Here is a 21,453-nt window from a genome sequence, read left to right as displayed (position 1 = left end):
GCTGGTATTCTATCATAGGTAATGGAGCGGCCAGCGCAGTCACCAGATCACCACCCCATTGAGCTGTTGTGGGAGCAGCTTGACCATATGGTACGCCAGAAGTGCCCATCCAACCAATCCAACTTGTGGGAGCTGCTTCTAGAAGCGTGGGGGGCAATTTCTCCAGCTTACCCCAACAGATTAATAGCTAGAATGCCAAAGGTGTGCAATGCTGTAATTGCTGCAAAAGGAGGATTCTTTGACAAAAGCAAAGTTTGATGTAAAAACAATGTTATTTCAAATACAAATGATTATTTCTAACCTTGTCAATGTCTTGACTCTATTTTCTATTCATTTCACAACGTATGGTGGTAAAGAAGTGTGACTTTTCATGGAAAACACAAAATTGTTTGGGTGACCCCAAACTTTTGAACGGTAGTGTATGTATATGGTACTCGGTTTCTACACTAGGCTCAGTGCTCTCTGCTGCCACCTCTGTCCATGTCAGGAACTGTCCAGAGCAGTAGAGGTTGTCTATGGGGATTTGTTACTACTCTGAATAGTTCCTTCCTGACATGGACAGAGGTGGCAGCAGAGAGCACTGTGTCAGACTGGAAAGCATACACCGCTTCCTGCAGGACATACAGCAGCTGATAAGCACTGGAAGACTGGAGATTTTTAAATAAAAAAGATTTACAAATCTACAAAACTTTCTTATACCAGTTGATTTGATTTTCTAAACCAGACAACCCCTTAAAGTTATGATGCATTTCTGGAGGTGCGTAGTACTTTGCACATATCCAATCTAAGAGGGATTCATTGTGTCACATGACCAAATTTGTAAAAAAAAAAAAAAAAACAACAACAACAACCAAAAGACTGGCAAATTGAACAAAAAACAAAGAAGTTACCTTCATCTTCATCAATAGCGCTTACAGTCATTACAACATATCCCACATCCTTATCTTCTTCCACACTGGTCTCATACTTCTGCTGTGGGAACATTGGAGCATTGTCATTGACATCACTTACAAATATCCTCACATAGGCCGTATCTAAGGAGAAGACAGATCACAAGTCATTCTTTATGTTTAGGTGTCCATCTCATTGGGACATGTTCACATTTCATCAAGCGCATATTGTTCGTTGTGCTGTCTAGGCATGATGGGAGTTGTAGTTTTGCAACAGCTGGGGAGCCTAGGTTCCTTACCCATGGTCTAGTGGAAGTGTGGGGCATGTTTTGCTGTACATTTCTGCTGTCCTTACCTGTGTTGGGATGTCCTTGCATCCCTGGCCGAGCGGACTCTGTGGAGTCCTGGGACTGAACCTCGATCAGATAAGACGCTTGTTTCTCCCGGTCAAACAAAGTTGCTGTGTATATAACTCCCGTCTCAGGTTCAATTGTGAAATGTTGATAGTCTTCATTGACATCTTTCAGTATCCTGTATTGAACCTGCGCATAGCAAATGGTAATTTACTAATCGATGGAAACACAACATGGACATCCTGAGCTGAAGACCCCTCCACGACATCTATATGCTCTAATACAATGTATAGACAGGAGATGTATTGATTAGAGATGAGCATGACTAAAGCATGCTCGAGAAGAAGTTGGATGCAGCCCTAAAGGAGTCATAAGCCATAGGCGGCATTCATATTTTCCCAGACTCCCTAGGGTTGCATCCAACTTCTTCAGCCACCGGTTTAAAAATTCCAAATGATTGGACTCCAGCAAACTCAAGTTAATGGGACAACTTCTTTAAAGGGAACCTGTCACCTTGTAAATGCTGCCTAAGCTATCGGCATCATGTTATGGAGCAGAAGGAGCTGAAAAGATTGATATATATCTTTATGGGAAAAGTTTCAGTATAACTTGTAATTTATTGATAGAAATTTCTGATGTTTCCAGGCTAAAGAGTCCAGTCCATTGAGCGACACCGCCCACTGGACTCCTTAACACAGAATGATCAGGGATTTCAATCAAGTTATTCTAAATCTTTTTCAATAAAGATATATATCAATCTGCTCAGTTCTTCCTGCTCTATAACATGATGGGGATAGATTAGATAGCATTGTCTTGGTGACAGGTTCCCTTTAAAGAGGATGTACCACCTGGTACATCCTCTTTAACCTGAACCCAATGATCGATTGGCGCCGGCACGGGAAAGCTGGTTCCGCGGTCTGTTTTTTGGACCACCGCCCGGTTCCCGTGCACGGCGCCTTTCGATCCAGTGGTACCGGCCGGTGCTGAAGCACTGGAGGTCGGCCGGGCCGCCCCCAGTGGGAGGGAATTCCCTCCCCTGTATGACGCGGCTCGCTTAGAATGAATGGAGCCGCGTCATACAGGGGAGGGAATTCCTTCTTACTGGGGGCGGCCCGGCCTGCCTCCAGTGCTTCAGCACCGTCCGGTACCGCTGGATCGAATGGCGCCGTACACGGGAATCGGGCCTCGGTCAGAAAAATGGACAGCGGCACCGACTTCCCCGTGCCGGCGCCGATCGATCCGAGGGTTCAGGTTAAAGAGGATGTACCGGGTGGTACATCCTCTTAAAGTTTTAACCAGTAATAAAGGCATAGTACACCCTCAAACATTACATTGATTTCCCTACACAGTAGTCAGATATTATTGGATAGTCTTATTCATATGAAGTCTCATTTCCTGCTAGAACAATTAAGGACCTTTCCGTGAAGTCCAGAGTCTTGATCGGTAGCTCTAACTTCTCCTATTGATGAACCAATCTCTGCTCCTTCTGGTAAAGTCACTTCATAAGAGGAAGATGTGAAGAATGGGACATTGTCATTGACATCTGTAAAAGAAGAGGTAGGGAACAAATATCAGGAGCAAGTTTACCAGCTCATCATACAACCAGGTACATAAGCAGAAAGGCAACAGGGTTAAAACTACCTCCTCGCTGATGTGTACACTCACATATCACATCTGATGTCCAATCCATAGCAGACACACTTCTGGGGTTAGCCACTCATTCAAGGGGTTATCCAGGCTTTTAAAAAAAACCATGGCCACTTTTTTCCAGAAACAGCACCATTCCTGAACTCAGTTTGGGTGGTGGTGCTGTTTTTGCAAAAAAAATTAGCTGTGTGTTTTCTTATCTTGGATAACCCCTTTAACTATTCAATGCTAAGCATTGTAAATTGTGTACTTGTCTACATTACTGATACCGTATGCAGGGATAGCCTTGAGCCATTACTGGCTTTATGCAAACTTTGCCTAAACTTGGGCATTAAGATAAATTAATGGCCATTTTTCTACTGATCTTTTTTTTTAATTTGTTTCCTGAATGCAAAATTAAGCAACTTTTTATATTATCCTCATTAAAACAAATTTCCTATTGTTTCGCTGCTACTCAAAGAAAGATAGAACACCAACTGGGAATACAGACATAAGGTAGAGAATCCTTGGAGGAGTCCAGGGAGTCAATTTTTTTTTTTATACAAATGAGAAACTTCCAAAGTGTAAGGAGACAGATTAGTTTTATTATGAAATTGTTGGTTAACCCAGTTTATCACTTCTATGGATGGAGAAGTTGGGAATTTCCACCTCTGAGCTACAGCAAGCCTGGTGGCTAGAAGAATGTGATGAACTACAGTTCTATGAGTGGGGGGGATTTTCTTTCAATTCTAAGTCTTAAATGTTTACAAGTATGTAAAGTGTTCCATCTTCCATATATAGAACCTCTCACTCCAGCCTCCAAGACTTCTCTTGTGCTGCACCAGTTCTGCACCCAAAGACCTCAGACTCATACCCAATACTCAATGTTTCAAGCGTGCCCTGAAGACTCATCTCTTCAGGCTTGCTTATAACATTCCCTAAACTTGTTTCCCCTTCTGCTGTATCCTCACTTTCTACTATATCTCCGACTGTTCCAAGCACTTTATACGTTTCTCCCGTAACAAGACATTGGCGTGTAACTGGCTTGTCCAGCTCCTTCTATGTACAATGGCTGGACCAGGGGCAAATAAAGCACTTGTGCCTCGTGTTACCCCCAGTTTATAATCTGTATACTCTTGCGAGCTGGTATCATATTTATGATGTATTTTTATTTATTCTAATTTAATTTTATTTCATGTAATTGTAACCTCTTTACTGTGTATAAAAGAAAAAAAGTGCTGCAGAATCTGTTGGCACTATACAAATAAATATTATTATTATTTTATTATTATTTTGCACACCTGAAATTCCTTAATTTGTGAAACACCTAAAAACTAACCGTAAGACTCTAGAACCACTCACCAGTCACATTGACATAAACGGTTGTAAAGGAAGCCAAAGGAACAGTGGCCACGTTCTGAGCTCTAATCCTCAAAGTAAAGAACTTGGTCCCTTCATAATCCAGCGGTTCAGAAACAAGTATGGACGCTGAGCCATCAGCTCTGTTAGGCTTCAGGTAGAAGCGGATGGGGTTATTTGTCTCTGGTACAAGGCCTTCCTCCATGTTGTATGTGACTCGAGGATCGTCCAGCAGAGAAGTAGCTTTCACAGTCTACAACAAATACAGAGAGTACATATACACGGTGGATAACGCATCCCATAAAGTTTATATGAACCCACTGACATTACATTTGTAAGGCTTTTGCTTTCTCTTTTTTATGATGTGTGTGTTATATATGGGCAGATTAAAGCAATTGTCTATTTTTGAAACTTTTTTTTTTTTAATTCAAAATCTGCATAAATTACCCATGAAGTAGAATTTCTTTCTGGAGGACGCAGCATGTCAGTGCATTACATGAACAGCCTACTTATTTTTAATGGATCTGGTGTATTGCTTCTTTTTTCCTGTGGCGGCGCTACAGTGTAATTGAACGCTTGTTGCCAGGTTGCCCTGCAGATTACAGATGATCACTGGGCTCCCAGTGGTGGGACATTCTCCCAGATATCAACCTATCTTGAGGAACCCTCTAAACTAAAAGGGATTGTAATGTGTGTAGGTGAATGAAGGCCATCGATATACAGAGTCAAAATGTTATTATATGTTTTCTTAATGGAAAAGCCAACATGATCACTACATACCACAATCTTTGAATCAGGAGTAATATTTTCTGGGATGGAGATCCAATATCTTGCCTGATCCCACTGAGGAGGTTGGTTGAGAACATTAGTGATGGTCACTGAGAGCTCCACACTAGAACTTCGGTTGCCTCCATCTGTAGCAATGATTTGTCGAGTGATATGAGAAATCTAGATGGGAAGCATCATATATGTTAGTCCTAGCCTGTTCATACTTCATACCCTTTATACAGAATGAGATGCAAAACCAGTTGGGTGGTACAGTTTTAGAGACCCATTTTACTAAACTAGTGCAGTCATATTAACCTGGGATATTGGATAGCTGACATAAACCCATCCAGTGCTGGGGTTGATCTGGAAATACTCTGGCTGTTGCGCTAGTATTGTGTATGTAATGGCAGCATTGACTCCCTGGTCATCATCTACGGCAGCAACACGAAGGAAACTTGTACCGACAGGGGTGTCTTCACGGAGGAAATCTAGAATGGAGAATATGGAGAGAATGTACATATAAGATTTGTCTGATAAGACCCACTCTATGCCATCAGCCATTGGAGTCCACTCACATTGGTAACGGCTGTTCTCAAATTTGGGGTCATTGTCGTTGAGATCAGCCACAAAAATAGTCATTTGGCAAACGCCGATCAAAGGCTCTTGAGCTTGATCTGTGGCAGTCACTGAGATGGTATATTCCCGCTGCTTCTCCCGGTCAAAGCTCTGAGTGGTAGTGATCACACCTACACATAGCAAAGGAAACATTTAATATGGAGTGACCCCATTCACATCATGTTTTACTGATATGACCAAGAAATAGGTCAGATATTGGCAAAAAGGTGTACTGACTAGGGATGAGCGGATTTACAGTAAGTGATTCACTTCGCTAAGCTTGGCTGTCAGCTTGTCAGATGGCTGCCTTTAAACTCTGAGCCGCTCCGCTTCAGGTGCCTGGAAAAGCTGGATCTAGTCCTAGTAAACTGGGAGAAGTTTCCGAGGACTAGCACAATCAGTTCAAAGTCAGTCGGGTGACAAGCCAACAACCAAACCTAGCGATCCGCTAGTGCTGTAAATTCGCTATTAGTACAGTCAGCATCCCGGCCTCATATCCTGATGTATACTTTGGCCATATTGTAAAATGTGATGTGAATAGGCCCTAAGTTTTTCACAAAAATTGCATGAATTCTGTATACAATAGTCTGAGAGCAAATCGAATTTGAAATTAAAATACTTTTTCTTTTTATTTCGATTATTTTGTTATGTTCTACAAATCATTTTGAATCTGCATTAGCCATAAGTTTATTTTACCTGTATAAGCATCAATAGTAAACGCTGGGCTTGCACCTTCTCTATGCATTAATCCATACTTCACTTCTCCATTCAATCCTGTATCTGCATCATGAGCTTCAACTTGTAAGACAAAGGTACCCGGAGGTTGGTTCTCCAAAATCCATGAATTCTCACTGTATTGAAAACACTATGAAAATATAAAAGGCATATAAAATATAGAAATAGAAAACTGTATAAAAACAAAACAAAAAAAAATAAGAAGAACTACAATATGAGTTTTTGAGAACAAAAAAAGGAACCTTAGGGTGCCCCAGACACAGATTTTTCATGTGTTTGCGGCTTTTTATACTCATCAGACGTCTTCTTTCTTCACCAGAGCCGGCACACTAAGCTTGATGTGTGCCGCGCTCTGGATCCTGAAATGTTCTCTCAGCCAATCAGCAGGTGAGGCAGGGCACTGCAGCAACTGCTGATTGGCTGATTGATAGAAGAAAGACGCCAGACACAGAAAGGGTAAATTTAACTTTAGTAGTTTTTGCCCATAGAAATACACGTGTTCCGCTCACCTCTCTGAAGACTGGCTTGTTGTTATTAACATCATTGATCCCTACAATTACTTGGGTAAAACTGCTCAAAGCTGACGGGCCCCCCGAGGAGTTATCATCCACCGCAGAGATGTTCAGTATATACTGAGTCCTCATCAACCTTGGCAATGGGGATTTGCGAAGCTTTAAAATACCTTCAGGACACAATAACCGGTTATAAAAATGAATCTTTATAGTAAAGCGGTATTCTTATTTTTGGATTTGCTTGGAAACTGTAGTTTTCTACCTTTCTGGCTATCCAACTCAAAGTTTCCCTCTTCATTTCCTTCAACAATGAAGTACGATACATTGTCTCCATCAGGATCCTTTGCATGGACTGTAGCCACCAAGGTGTTTGGTCCGGCGTCTTCTGACAAGAAAGTGTTATATCTAAAAATGATAACATTGATCGTGACTGCCATATCCTAGATGACTAGACTCAAGTAACCACAGTATATGTTTTTGTTCTGTGGAGGAACATAAAGAAAGGTCTACGAGGTTAACATATAGCTGCTGGTGGTTACCAAATGGACCCTCTTTTGGCAACTATTGGGTGTACAGTAGAGATAAATGAACCTTGAGCACGTTCGTGTTCATCGGAACCTGAGCATGTGGCATTTGACTACTGGTGGCTGACGAAGTTGGAGGCACCCCTAAGGCTGCCTCCAACTTCTGTAGCCATCGGTAATCAAAGGCCGTATGCTCAGGTTCAGATGAACACGAGCATGCTCAAGGTTGGCTCCTCGCTACTCTATGGGAAGTTTTGGATTACTTTAGCTCTCAGTTCACTGGTCATGGTTTGCACCCAACCTAAAAAGTAGATAATGTGGCACCACAATTGACTCCCAAAGTAGTTTGAATACAAACCAGGATTGGATATAACCAGCGCACATGGAATCAGTATTGCTTCTTTTCACTAAACAGATTCTTACACATTTTGGGAGAAGACAGGCGCTTCATCATTGACATTGGACATCCGTAGACGCACAGAAGCTGTTCCTGTATGCGGAGGGTTTCCTTTGTCTACAGCTATCACTACAAACTCATACATGTGATTGGCTTGCTCGTAGTTAAGTTTCTGGCTGGACAGGATGACTCCTTGCGGTGTGATGGAAAAATCTGAGCTCTGGACGAAGTAAGAAATCTCTGCATTGCTCCCGGAGTCACAGTCCCGCGCTGTAACTAATATACAAACAGCATGATAGATGTTAGGAACTTATGTTACCTACAAGAGATGAGCGAACCTTGAGTATGCTTGGGTTCTTCTAAACCCGAACGCTCTGCTTTTGATGACCATTGTATGAAGCACTATGGAGTCCTGGAAAACATAGATACAGAATATGGCCTATGGCTGCATCCATGTTTTCCAAGCAGTCTTTAGGGGCGTTCACAAATTCCATGATTACAGTCTGTACACGGAAGATGTGCTATGAACTGATCATTCATTATGATTCATTATGATCCCTGGAGCACCAAAACCGTTTAAATCTTCCGTAATCATGGGATGTGTAAATGCCCACTTAGGACTGCATCCAACTCCTTCAGCCACTGGTAATCAAATGCAGAGCTTTCAGGTTGTGAAGACCTAGGACATGGTCAAGGGGGGCTCATCCCTATCACCTACAGATACATCATAAATTCAGGAATTTATGGATCGGTAGGAATAGATGTACGGAGTGATGTTCAATATTCGATGTAAAACATTGTACCTTGTAAGATAGATGTGCCCACAGGAATGTCTTCCAAAATGCTGTCCTGGCTGTAAATCGACTTATGGAACTCAGGGGAGCAGTCATTGTCATCAGTGATATGAATCATGACCTGAGTATTACGATATATAAAAGATGAAACTATGAGACAACCTTAATAAAGCCAATAGACTCTAAAATCCCTATAGAGAGTGAGTTACTCACATAGTTATGCAGGCTCCACAAATTCTTTTACTTTCCCTTGCAGTGGCAAATTTCTTTCAGCCACCCAGTGCCGAAACAAAAAATCATCCAACCCCGATTAAAAGGGGTTGTTGGCAGTGTAACATCAACAAAGGGAGCAAATAGGGGGAAAAAAAAGTACTGTAACCAAAAAATATAAGAATAATTGAAAACAGTACCAACCAAAGTGAAGTGATGGTGCCTGGCTCCTTGCTGATCTCCACTTCCTGGGAAGCCAATCATAGGATGAGGCAGGTCATCGCAGTGGTCAATGATTGGTGGAGCAGGCATTTCTCTTGTGTCAAGACGTGTATAAGGAAGTGGAGATCCGTGAGGACCTAGGCAACTTCAGATTGGAAGTAGTGTATTCAGTTTAGAAAGTACTTTTTTTTTTGTTAAATAATCTATGCCATTTTTTTTTTTAATTTCCTGCCAACAACCTCTTTAAATCTGGAAGTGTATCCTTTTAATTTTGGGAAAACTGCACTGGCCTAGGCGGCCGAAACCCAGTCTGACCCCTTTTTAATTTTGTCCTACCTTGTTACCCTTTTGACTAAAGTTTCAATCAAAAACCAGTAGAGCATATAGCAACATTTTTCTTTTTTGAGCCTCAAATTAGGTTGAGACACTAGCACCTCTCCCAATGTAATTTGTGCCATACGGCATATGACCATACGACTGGTGTGGTGCTCTTGGAGGAGGTTTCCTGGTCGTTTTATTTCTTTTATTAATAAGTGATGAGAACCAGAACTGGACTCTGTATTGTTAGCAGCAAGGAGTGGGATTTTAGCCCCCGGGTCACGATTAGGGAATAGAGAGGAATAACGACATCAGACTCTTCTTTCCTTTGAGTGAAAACCAGGCATTATTTTAATACTTTCTATAGAGCCACCACCGGTCCAATCCCTTATCTCTCCATTCCCTGATTAGAGCCCCCTCTTTCCCCAGTGATCTAAAGAGGGTTCTCCAGTTAACCCCTAATCTGCCCGGTACCTCAGTAACACTGCTGAGTTCACTATCGGCTTCCAGAGCTTTCACCAACAAGTGATAAAGATGATGTCCGCTCTCATAATCCACAGCATGTGTCAGGCTCAGCTCCCCGCTCTCTTGGTTAATAGTGAACAGGCCACTTGGATTCATCAGTAAGGTGTAGGTGATAGATTTGCCTTGAAAGGATACGGCCTCCACAACTGCCATTCTACAAAAAAAAAAGCCAATGATTTAGCATTAGGGCAATTTATTTTGCAAAAGTCCAGCAATATTCACAGAGCGAGCGCTTACATGCAGGCATAGAGGCATTAGTAAGGAACACCCTGTGGGATTTTTCTAATTTGCATAAAATTTCTACAGCTTATATCTCTGCTGGAGCAATGGATTGAAATAAGAGTTATATCATCTGATTCAGGGTAAGGAGCCCTTAGTGGAGTTTACCAACTGCTACTGTGGTTGGGTCCACCCTATAAAGGAGGTGGGGCACCCCAAAAGGCAGGGCAAGTACCTGGGCATCAGTGTAGAGTGCAATATCCCACCCTCCCCCATCTACCTATTACACTTCCACTCTGTGCCATCTGTGAAACTGCAGTAGCGGCCGGATAATCTTTCAGGCCGCAGAGTTCTGATGTGGGCGCATTCGTGCGCGCCCGCATCAGAACACTCCACTGCACGCTATTGAGCGAGCGGCCGGATACACTCGCTCCACAGTGTGCACTGACATGTCAGTTGTTTGCAGTGCCGCAAGAGATCCCGGGTGGAGCGTATACTATGTGTATACTCTCCAGCATGGATCCCATAGAAGAATAGGCAACATATCTTTTCGCAAAAAGTTTAAACAACGGCCGTACTTTTACAAAAAGATACGTTGTGTGAACATAGCCATAGGCTGCATCCAACTTCTCCATGCCGAGCTTTTGGATGAACGTTGCTGAGCTCAAACTTTCATCAAGTTCACTGAACAACGGTCACTGCAAAAGGTCCAATCAGCCAACAGATGTACATTTTCCCATTCTTCAGCTGATTATTGACCCTTTTACACGGCCGATATAAGGAACGAGCACAACTATGAAAGCTCATTAGGCCAATAATCAGCCCGTGTAAAAAGGGCCTTAAAGGGGTTGTCTTAGATTGGAAAAACATTGCTGCTTTTTCAGAAGCAGCACCTCTCTTACATACAGTTTGGGTGTGGTTATGCAGCTCAGCTCCATTGACGTGAATTGAGATGATTTGTAATACCACACACAACCTGAGGACAGGGGTGGCATTGTTTTTGGACAACCACTTTAAGCTTTTATTCCAATGGGGCTCCTGGATCTCCCTGACAACAACCTAAGCAGAGGTTTCTACTTACTTTTCCCCAATAGCTGTGTTTTCAGGGACAAATAGGCTGTACGTCATATTGGTAAATTGTGGTGGCCGTAATCCAACTAGGATTGAGATAGAGGCGTAAGGACTCTTTTTTCCATGTTTGTCAGTGGCCTGAACTGTCAGGGCATATTCCTTGTTCCATATTAATGGTAATCCAGTTGTACTGATGACTCCAGAATCTTTATCCACTTCAAAGCGCTGGTCGGCACCTTAAAACAATGATAAAAGACGAAATACCACAGCATGTCATTTTTATTAAAGTGTACCTTAAAGTGAAACTGACAGAGATGTAGAGACATGCCAGAAGTGTTGGTTGGGGTCCGGGTGATGAGACCCCCAGCAGTCACTGAAATAAGCGTCCTATTAGACTAAGCGATTTTTCGCTTTCGACAATTACCAATAAATAATTATAAAACAAGCGCTTGTGGGAACAAACTGAAATCATTCATCATAACACAGAGAATGATAGTCGTTAGTTACCATCATAATTATGATCGTTACAACGATTGTTTACTCCTTCTGATTCCAGCGAACAAACGAACAATGTGTACTTACATTGAACAATTAGCGAACAATTAAAGGGGTTGTCCAGGGAAAAAAAAAATCTTTCAAATCAACTGGGGTCAGAAAGTTATATAGATTTGTAATTTACTTCTATTTAAAAATCTGAACTATTCCCATACTTATCAGCTGCTGTATGTCCTGCAGGAAGTGTTGTTTATTTACATTCAGAAACAGTGCTCTCTGCTGACATCTCTGGCCGAGTCGGGAACTGTCCTGAGCAGGAGAGGTTTTCTATGTGGATTTGCTGCTGCTCAGGACAGTTCCTGACTCGGCCAGATATGTCAGCAGAGAGCACTGTTTCTGAATGTAAATAAACAACACTTCCTGCAGGACATACAGCAGCTTATAAGTATGGGAAGACTTGAGATTTTTAAACAGAAGTAAATTACAAATTTATATAAAACTTTCTGACACCAGTTGATTTAAAAGAAATTTTTTTTCGCTGGACAACCCCTTTAACTATGATTTTATCATCAAAAGATGTGATCAATAAAACAAACGACTTCTCGTTAAGCCTCTATTTCACGGGGCGATGTGGAGAGCAAGTGAGCGCCGACCTGTTAGGTCAGCGCTCGCTTGCTCCTCGTTCCCCCGCCCTCTGCTGGTGCTATTACAGGCACTGACAGTGAGCAAGGAGGAGCAGGTGAGCTGTGGGGGAGCAGCCCATAGGAGTCGCGGTCTGCTGCTGCCGCTCCTATTGCACAGAGCAACGGCAGCAGATTGTTAACATCGTGGATGTCAGCTGATCTTTGTCTTCTATTACATTGAATAATTATCGGCCTTAATGGTCGGTATCGGACGAATACGGACGATAATCGCTTTGTGTGATAGGGCCTTTAGTCATTTGATCGTTGCCTGCATACACATGGAAAGATCGTTTAAATTCGAACAATATAACGATTTTCGTCACACTATAATCGTCCCATATAATAAGGTTCTGAAGGGGCAGAAACAATAAACACTTAGAGGGAGATTTATCAAACTGGTGTAAAGTAGAATTGGCCCAGTTGCCCCTAGCAACCAATCAGATTCCACTTTTCATTCTTTACAGATTCTTAGGAAAATGGAAGGTGGAATCTGATTGGTTGCTAGGGGCAACTAAGACAATTCTACTTTACACCAGCTTGATAAATCTTCCCCATAGACTCTCCACCTAAACCTCACCAATCAATACTTCTGACATATCAAAAGAACCGGTGGCGATATTCAGAGGTGGATTTACCATAGGCCCTGGGCTGTTTACCAAGGCTGGGCCCCGCATCCCACTAGCGTGGTGTTCATAGCACAGGATAGATAATATTATGTCTTGATTTGTGCAAAATTGCGGTAAAAAAACAGCAATTTTTTGCAAATCATGGCAGAAGTGTAGGCAGGAACAATACACCACTGAAAGTACAAGTGTGTTTGGGTGGCCATGGGCCCCTAGGAGCTCAGGGCCCCAGGCTACCGCCCGAAAAGGACCTATTATAATCCAATACTGGCAATATATGAGGATTATATGAGATATAAAGAAATGAGTGCATGTAAAAGTAGCTTTTTAGCTCAGTCTTCTGTTACCTTCCATTAGATGGTATGATATGCCGCCCCCGGAGCTCTCGTCGTTGTAGTAATGGGCTAATAACTGGTATACAAAAGTGCCTTTTGGTGCTTCAGGGTCAACACAAGCCAGGTAAGGGAATGGGTACATGGTCCACTCCAAGCTCTCCTCTCTGGGGACCACAATAGTAATGTGGCACAAATACCAGTCACCATCTGCAAGCAAAAATAAATACACAAAAACTGATAAATTAACATAAAATCACAAAAAAGTTAGAAAGTTGTAATCACGGGTGGACCTATACAAGATGAGTAGGTGACTATGGTTTCCAGTGACAGACAGACTGGTTATGCTGGGTTCACATCTGTGTCAGAGATTCCACTTAGGGACCCCAACATAGAGTCCATTCAAGAGCAGTAAATAGAGCTGGTTGCTCTGCCCAACAGACACCAACAGATCCACAAAGACCCATTAACTTAAATTTGATCGGTCTGACTTCATTTTACGTGGACAAAAATATTGATTTCTATGTCCTTTTGGTCTGTTTATTTGACTGAATTCTGCAATGGAGGCCCTGACGCACATGTGAACAACGCCTTAAAGGGGTACTCCAGAGACAAAATTATTTTGAAAAATTAACTGGTTCTTAAAAGTTATACAGATTTGTAAATGACTTCTTTTCAAACAAACTCAAGTCTTACAGCTACTGTATGTGCTGCAGGAAGTGATGTATTCTTTCCAGTCTGACACAGTGCTCTCTGCTGCCACCCCTGTCCATGTCAGGAACTGTTCAGAGCAGAAAAGGGATTTGCTACTTATCTGGACAGTTCCTGACATGGACAGAGGTGGCAGCAGAGAGCACTGTGTCAGACCAGAAAGAATACATCACTTCCTGCAGGACATACAGCGGCTGATAAGTACTGGGAGAGGGGAGTTTTTTTTATATATATATACTGTATATATAAAGTAATTTACAAATCTGTATAGTTTGAAAACCATTGTTTTTCCCAGAATACCACCTTGTACACATACTAAATGTATCTTGAATAGAAAGGCTCCATACATCAAAGCCACAGTATAGACATATAGACATTGTTTTTTTCTGTATTCTGCGAATGGAAAGAAAGGATTGACATTATGGCCATCATATAGATGTAGTATCCTTGCTGCTAGGCTCTGTGCAAAAAATCCTGCTGACTCAACACATACTCATCCACTACGTCCCAATCCAACGGGACCAAACTGGAAAACTTCCCAAAACATTACTTGTACTCTTTGGTCATGTTTCTTTTCAGGATGCAATTTGCCAAGAATATCAAAGAATTACTCATTATGTTAAAGTTGGAGTAATCCATAAAAAAATTTGACAATTTTTTTTTTTTTGACTGAGTCTAAATAGGACTCAGTGTAGTTTGCCATGTGGGGAACAGAAGTTAGAAATATGAGAACCCTGATGGACTATTCTATACTTCCCACTTTTCTCCCTAGGACTCTCTTACCACTCTCCTAGGAGAATAGGATTCCGGCTCTAGATCAGAGGAACATATACCTAGATTTTTCATTTAGCGGTATAATAGGTTGCAGTGCTCAGAGCATATGGGGATCTTTATGACAAAAGGGACCAACAAAAGCAACCGGACGGGGAAAATCTTCTTTAATCCCATAGAGTCTGAAATGAGTCAGATTGAAGCCCTCCTATTCATTTCAGGAGAAAACCATTTCTTCCTTTCTCCGGAGAATGACCGGCCTGCAGCATGGAGGGTCCCAGGATTAGTGAATTTAATAGGAGCCAGATCCAAGGAGTGTCTAAGCTCTTGAGCATGGCTGATTTTCTCCTTTATTGTGACCACCGGGCCTGTCTGCACTTGGCTGGCTGGATATCCTGCCAATGAGTCTTATTGAAAGAATAATTAAAGTAAGCCTGAGTTACCGCATGGGGACAAAGTCACGTTCTGCTGTTTATTCACGCACACAGCTCCACAATAGGATTTATCACTGCCGCCAATGGTCAGGGCTGAGAGGTTTTCTTTGGTTGACATCAGTTCGCATTACTTCACCTATTTACGCTCTTGATCGACAGGACTTTAGCTCTTCACATTCCTTAGACTAATTTAATACTTAAAGGGGCAGTCTAGTTTAGGATACACATTCTTAAAGGGACAGTCCAGTTGCTTTATTTATTCATTTTTTTAAACATCAAAATATTGAGTCATACTCACGTCACTGATCCCCACTGCTTCTGCTCTGACACTTTCCCACCAGTCTCTGTATTTTCGGCTCGATCGTGGTACCAATGTGAGAATGTTGCATTCTTGGGGCACCATGTTTCCAATGGTATTCTCACTAACCACAAATCACCTTTCCTAGATATAGGATTTTTATTTTTTGGTTGAGTATCTGTAAAACTAACTTGTCAGTTGGGTGGGAACCTTATTGCAAAATAACGTGCGAATGCTAGACTGCTTTTTTTTCTAGCCTTTTTTCTGCCATTATTTTTGCTGTTTTTGACTTTATGTGTGAATGATCTTTTTTTTGTGGTTTAGGCGTTTTTGTGTGCTGTACTTATTTTCCTCTGCCATCATATGACCTAGCTGCTGGACCAGAAAAGGTGACAATAGCGCCACAAAACAAAACAAAATACACCCTTTTGTCCCCACAAGCTGACAAAAACTTGTAGTCAAAGGTGAAATCTGGCAAAATCTTTTATTATAGTATTGTATTACCCCTCCAAAATCACCAATATACACTTATTACGGGAAATGCTTATAATGAGCTTTTTTCCCTGCACTTACTACTGCATCAAGGCTTCACTTCCTGGATAACATGGTGATGTCACTTCCTGGATAACATGGTGATGTCACTTCCAGGATAACATGGTGATGTCACTTCCTGGATAACATGGCGATGTCACTTCCTGGATAACATGGTGATGTCACGACCCGACTCCCAGAGCTGTGCGGGCTGTGGCTGCTGGAGAGGATGATGTCAGAGGGATGCTCAGTGTCCCTCCTGTGTCCCTCAGTGTCCCCCTGCCATCATCCTCTCCAGCAGCCACAGCCCGCACAGCTCTGGGAGTCGGGTCGTGACATCACCAAGTTATCCAGAAAGGAAAGTGACATCACCATGTTATCCAGGAAGTGAAGCCTTGATGCAGTAGTAAGTGTAGGGAAAAAAACACTTTATAAACATTTCTCGTAATAAGTGTATATTGGTGATTTGAGGGGCAATACAATACTTTTTGCCGGACTTCACCTTCAAAGGGGTACTCCAGTGAAAATGTTTTCTTTTCAAATCAACTGGTACCTAAAAGTTATATAGATTTGTAATTTACTTCTATTTAAAAATCTCAAATCTTCCAGTACTTTTCAGCTGTTGTATGTCTTGCAGGAAGTGGTGAATGCTTTCCAGACACACTGCTCTCTGCTGCCATGTTAGGAACTGTCCAGAGCAGCAACAAATCCCCATAGAAAACCTCTACTGCTCTGGACAGTTCCTGACATAAACAGAGGTGGCAGCAGAGAGCACTATGTCAGACTGGAAAGAATACACCACTTCCTGCAGGGCATACAGAAGCTAATAAGTACTGGAAGACATGAGATTTTTTTAAAAATAGAAGTAGAATTTTTTTTTTTCCTGAGATACCGCTTGGCTTGAACCTCTCCCAATTAGCTCCCAAAAAGAAAGAGAGAGAGAACTGTGTTAGACTGGAAAGAATACACCACTCCTGCAGCATTTTTTTAAAAAAAACCTGTTTAATTATAGAGGGCTCATCCTTACAAGAGCTTCTATCAACCAAAGCAAGAAGCAGCTATAAAGAGCTTCTCTCCTTCTGGATGTCCATGTTCTACACACACTGCCCATTTATCTAACAGGGAACTAATTGTGTAATGCTACATTTGTCCTATGGAGGCGCTGTAGGAAAACTGAACCCTTGCTGCTGGGTTCTCCCACTGATGAAACCCTTTGATCAGCCTATAGGTTTGGATTTATATATCTCCGCTATTAATTACTATAGCAATACATGTTATTGATACTTCCTGATGGAGTACACTGTTGGCCATGTTGAGCTTTGAATAATCCATATTAATTCATTGCTATTATGGAATAACCCAATACTAGTGCCCTGTGGTGTCCATCCCTGGTGAAGTGCTTTATCAATGGTTACACAACTCAAACAACCTTGAACTACATTGGTCACTGTCAGACCTTCCCTACAGGCAGATGCCCTGTCAATACCCGATCATCAGGGCTGCACATACACTTAGGTGACGTGCTACAACACAGGGTGCAGGGGGGAAAGGGAAAGGTGAGAAGTTCATTCAGGAAACAAAGTGTTGGGGAAAATCAAGGATTTTTTTAAGTTTTTTTTTTTTTTATGAATTATTAGGAATATAAGAATTTTTCATTATCCACAGCCATTGTGCAATTGAGTAAGTGCATAACTAAACTGGTTTCTGTGCCCGAGAAAACTTATTTTACATACCCTTTTTAGTTATTTCAAGTTAATTGGGGAAGGTCAAAGTGGTACTCCAGCAAAAAAAAACAATTCCTTCAAATTAACTGGTGCCAGAGATTTGTAATTTACTTCAATAAAAAAATCTTAAAGGGGTACTCTAGCGAAAATCTTTGACTTTCAAATCAACTGGTTTCAGAAAGTTATATAGATTTGTAATTTACTTCTATTTAAAAATCTCCAGTATTCCCATACTTATTAGCTGCTGTATGCTCTGCAGGAAGTGGTGTATTCTTTTCAGTCTGACATAGTGCTCTCTGCTGCCACCTTTGTCCATGTCAATGAACTGTCCAGAGCAGAAGAGGTTTTCTATGGGGATTTGCTACTGCTCTGGACAGTTCCTGACATGGACAGAGGTGGCAGCAGAGAGCATTGTGTTAGACTGAAAGAATACACCACTTCCTGCAGGACATACAGCAGCTGATAAGTGAAACTTTTTAATACAGGTGAATTACAAATCTCTTGCACTTTCTGACCCCAGTTGATTTTATAGATCCCCCCCCCCCCAGCTGGAGTACCCCTTTTAACCTTTCGGGATTTTCACATTTTTGGATAGTGCATTGCGAATAAAAAATTTTCTGAGGAATGTGAAGGTTGAACTGGTCCAACATTTCTCCTTTTTGACTTGTGATGCAGGTGTGGATTATTTAGGGTGGGTGCTCCGACATAACCTGTGATGGCCAAGCTTCATAGGAAAAAACTGCTATCATGGTGCTATCCAAACACCCTGATATCTGAATGTGAATGGATTCCTGGTACCCACTAGAATAGGGATGGGGAACCTTTGGTCCTCCAGCTGTTGCAAAACTACAACTCCCAGCAGCCTGGACAGCATTTGGCTGTCCAGGCATGATGGGAATTGTAGTTGTGCAACAGCTGGAGGGCCAAAGGTTCCCCATCCCCGCACTGGAAGATGTATTGAAGCTGGAGCAGCCAGAAGTATTCTCTGCCCTTTTGTGATGATAAATATTTTTATAGTTACGGTCATGAAAGTGACTGCAATGTTCCAGCGAGTGGCGTAATTATAGGGGGTCACCGTGGTTGGTGTTACCCCTATAGGCACCCGCTGCCACATCAGGCTGTGACATACAGGATCCAGCATTGTGTACCACAGCTCATTCAAGAGCCTGATGTATTTAGTCTAACCAGGCACAGCTACTTTCTTGCAAAAACAGTGCCACCCCTGTCCTCAGGGTGTGTGTGGTATAACAACTCACCTCTATTCACTTCAATGGAACTGAGCTGCAAAACCACATCCAAACTGAGGACAGGTTGATGCTGTTTGTGGAAGATAGCCGCCATGTTTTTCTAAGTCCCTTTATTGAGATTGTATAGACTGGATACACAATAAGCAGTGATTTAATGTCTGTTCCTTACCTTGCTCCAGATTATGCACTTTCACTTGTATCTCCGTCTGTCCACCTTGCAATTTATGGGTTAGATACAACCGCCCGGAACCGCTTTCTATCCTCACCGGGGGGTTGGAGGGCCAGCTGATTTCAAACCATTTACCCCGATACCTTCTATCTGGGATGGTAAAGATGGTCTCTCCAAGGGCGCCCCCTGCAGGAACCCTCACAGTGTAGGATGAAGATATAGCCTGGGGGTAAATGGAGCGAACAGGTCTATACTTGGAGATACGAAAGGACAGCAAAGGAAAGCTGGATAAACTAGGACTTGGTTTTGGTTGTAAAAATATGGGGTACGCAGTGGAAAAAATTGGAATTTTTGGTGGCAGCTCTGGAATAGAAAGTTGCCTTGAAGATTTTGGCACATTGGAGGAGATGCCTTGGATGTCTACATTTCTCTTCTTGCAGCCCCTCTTAGTCAATCGTCTTGTGCCATCAACATGTATTCCGTCATTGGTAAAATTACCACTCGTCTTTGGAGCTTGCCCTTGATACCCCATATTTTCTCCATCTTCAGAGGGGCAAATCAGGACCCCCGGGTCGAATCCGGTTACTCTGCCAGGATCTTGCTTCAACAATCTTGGTAGCTGAGTGTTTCTAGCCTGACATTCAATGACAAGAAGCATCAGGAAGGTATAAAAGCTTGTAATGCAATAATGTGCTTTGCGGCATCTTACTGATCCTGGGCAGAGAAGCATCATTAGAGCACACAGTCCTCAGCATGGAGTCATTGGTCTGTGGAGCTCCAGCCTCTGGCAGATGCAATGTGAGAGCTCTGAGCTCCTGTCCTGCTGCTCCATAGTGTCAGGACACTCCCCCCACTCAATGACAATGTATACCCCCATAGCAGGGCAGGTAGAATTACTAGAAGTATGGGCAGGTGCCCTCCTGACACAGCACTGGCATCACTTATAAAGCGATTCATAACCAATGTGAATATTATGTTACATTTATATTGTTACTAATCTATGTCACAGAAAAATATATGATCAGTTAAGAGGAGACTTTCTTCTTTTGGATTTAGATTTTATCAAAGTTTTTAAACAGAAAACACAAAAGACTCTAATGCAAAGAGAACATAACAACCACACAGGAAAAACACTGAACCAATGTACCAGAGACAATGGAAATCAAGCAATGAAACATATAAAACACCAACAGATCATGTATTGAGGATTTCCTTAGTATTTCAAAGGTGATATAATTATACTTGTGCATCAGGTATTATCACAGGTATTTTTTTTATAGGATATCCTCAAAACATGACCATTAGAGATGAGCGAATAGTAAAATATTCGATAATTCGAAATTCTATTAGAATAACTCCCGATATTCGTATGTTTGAACAAAGATCGAATGCAATTATACTTGATGGGAGAAAAATCCTTGGGACCTGGAAATCAATATTCGACCACTAGGAGGTCACCAAGTGCCCAATGAAACCTCAGGAAATGATTCCAACACCTCTGGATGCATATGGGACCATGTCTGGGGGCATCTAACACTAGTGATGAGCGAACATCCCAATTTTCCCAAGTGTACGCCAAAGATTCACAAACAAATTATGAACGTAAAGTAAAAGTGTACGTTTCGGTCTAGCAGTACGCACTTGCGTACATATCAGGTCAGGTGCAGTGTAAAATACGTAATAACAAAATTAATGATAACTACAAATCTGTAGTAGCAAGATAACAGGTATTATCCCACATTCACAGTATACAGCTGTATACCGGATATATAATTGGTTTTTACAATAGTAAAATGAAAGAGCCGTTTAACTCCTTTACAGGACGCAGACTGCACAAATCAGTAGTAGCAATATAACAGCTTTTATCCCACAATCACAGTATACAGTATATATCAGTGGGTATCTGAACACACTATCTGAACACACTGCCTGTCTCACAAGAGCTTCTAAATATATGGTTTTAATACTTTTAGCACTAACAAGGGCTTTTGGGGGTCCCTTCCTACCTAACTTCACCTCAAAGCTTTCTCTCCCTGGTGAACAGCCTGTCCCTCTCTAGCTCCAACCAGCAAGTGACACGAATCAGAAATTTACTATTCTTATATTCAGGAGGTGACGTAGTTTAGCCAGCCAATCACAGTTAGAGGTTTTCTGTTAAGTCCTGCCTATTCCTAGTGCCTGTCCCTCCCCCCCCCCTGCATGTTTATTAGCTGGAAAAAAGTGCCAGGGGATGTGGGAGCGCGAATCGAACTTTTACTGCGTTTTCGTTTGAATATTTGAACGAAAACGAATGGTTC

General features: G+C 42.0%; 1 protein-coding gene across 1 annotated transcript in view; it reads right to left on the bottom strand.

Moving 5' to 3' along the window:
* Positions 1-19,814, bottom strand: part of LOC138784118 (neural-cadherin-like) — a 42,281-nt gene extending 22,467 nt beyond the window's left edge. The window contains exons 1-16 of the mRNA XM_069959633.1: positions 19,157-19,814; positions 13,287-13,481; positions 11,149-11,374; positions 9,798-10,002; positions 8,583-8,694; positions 7,806-8,055; positions 7,121-7,263; positions 6,856-7,028; positions 6,308-6,476; positions 5,572-5,742; positions 5,312-5,484; positions 5,009-5,176; positions 4,232-4,481; positions 2,659-2,786; positions 1,246-1,432; positions 891-1,034 (exon numbers count right to left, since the gene is read on the bottom strand). Coding sequence (XP_069815734.1) covers positions 891-1,034; positions 1,246-1,432; positions 2,659-2,786; positions 4,232-4,481; positions 5,009-5,176; positions 5,312-5,484; positions 5,572-5,742; positions 6,308-6,476; positions 6,856-7,028; positions 7,121-7,263; positions 7,806-8,055; positions 8,583-8,694; positions 9,798-10,002; positions 11,149-11,374; positions 13,287-13,481; positions 19,157-19,814 — 3,352 coding nt within the window. The remainder of the gene's footprint in view (positions 1-890; positions 1,035-1,245; positions 1,433-2,658; positions 2,787-4,231; positions 4,482-5,008; positions 5,177-5,311; positions 5,485-5,571; positions 5,743-6,307; positions 6,477-6,855; positions 7,029-7,120; positions 7,264-7,805; positions 8,056-8,582; positions 8,695-9,797; positions 10,003-11,148; positions 11,375-13,286; positions 13,482-19,156) is intronic.
* Positions 19,815-21,453: the final 1,639 nt, after the last annotated feature.

The sequence above is a fragment of the Dendropsophus ebraccatus genome, chromosome 2 (genome assembly GCF_027789765.1).
Source record: "Dendropsophus ebraccatus isolate aDenEbr1 chromosome 2, aDenEbr1.pat, whole genome shotgun sequence".
In the NCBI taxonomy this organism is placed as follows: Eukaryota; Metazoa; Chordata; class Amphibia; order Anura; family Hylidae; genus Dendropsophus; species Dendropsophus ebraccatus.
Note: the sequence above shows the minus strand (reverse complement) of the source record. Positions and strands in the feature narration are given on the sequence as shown.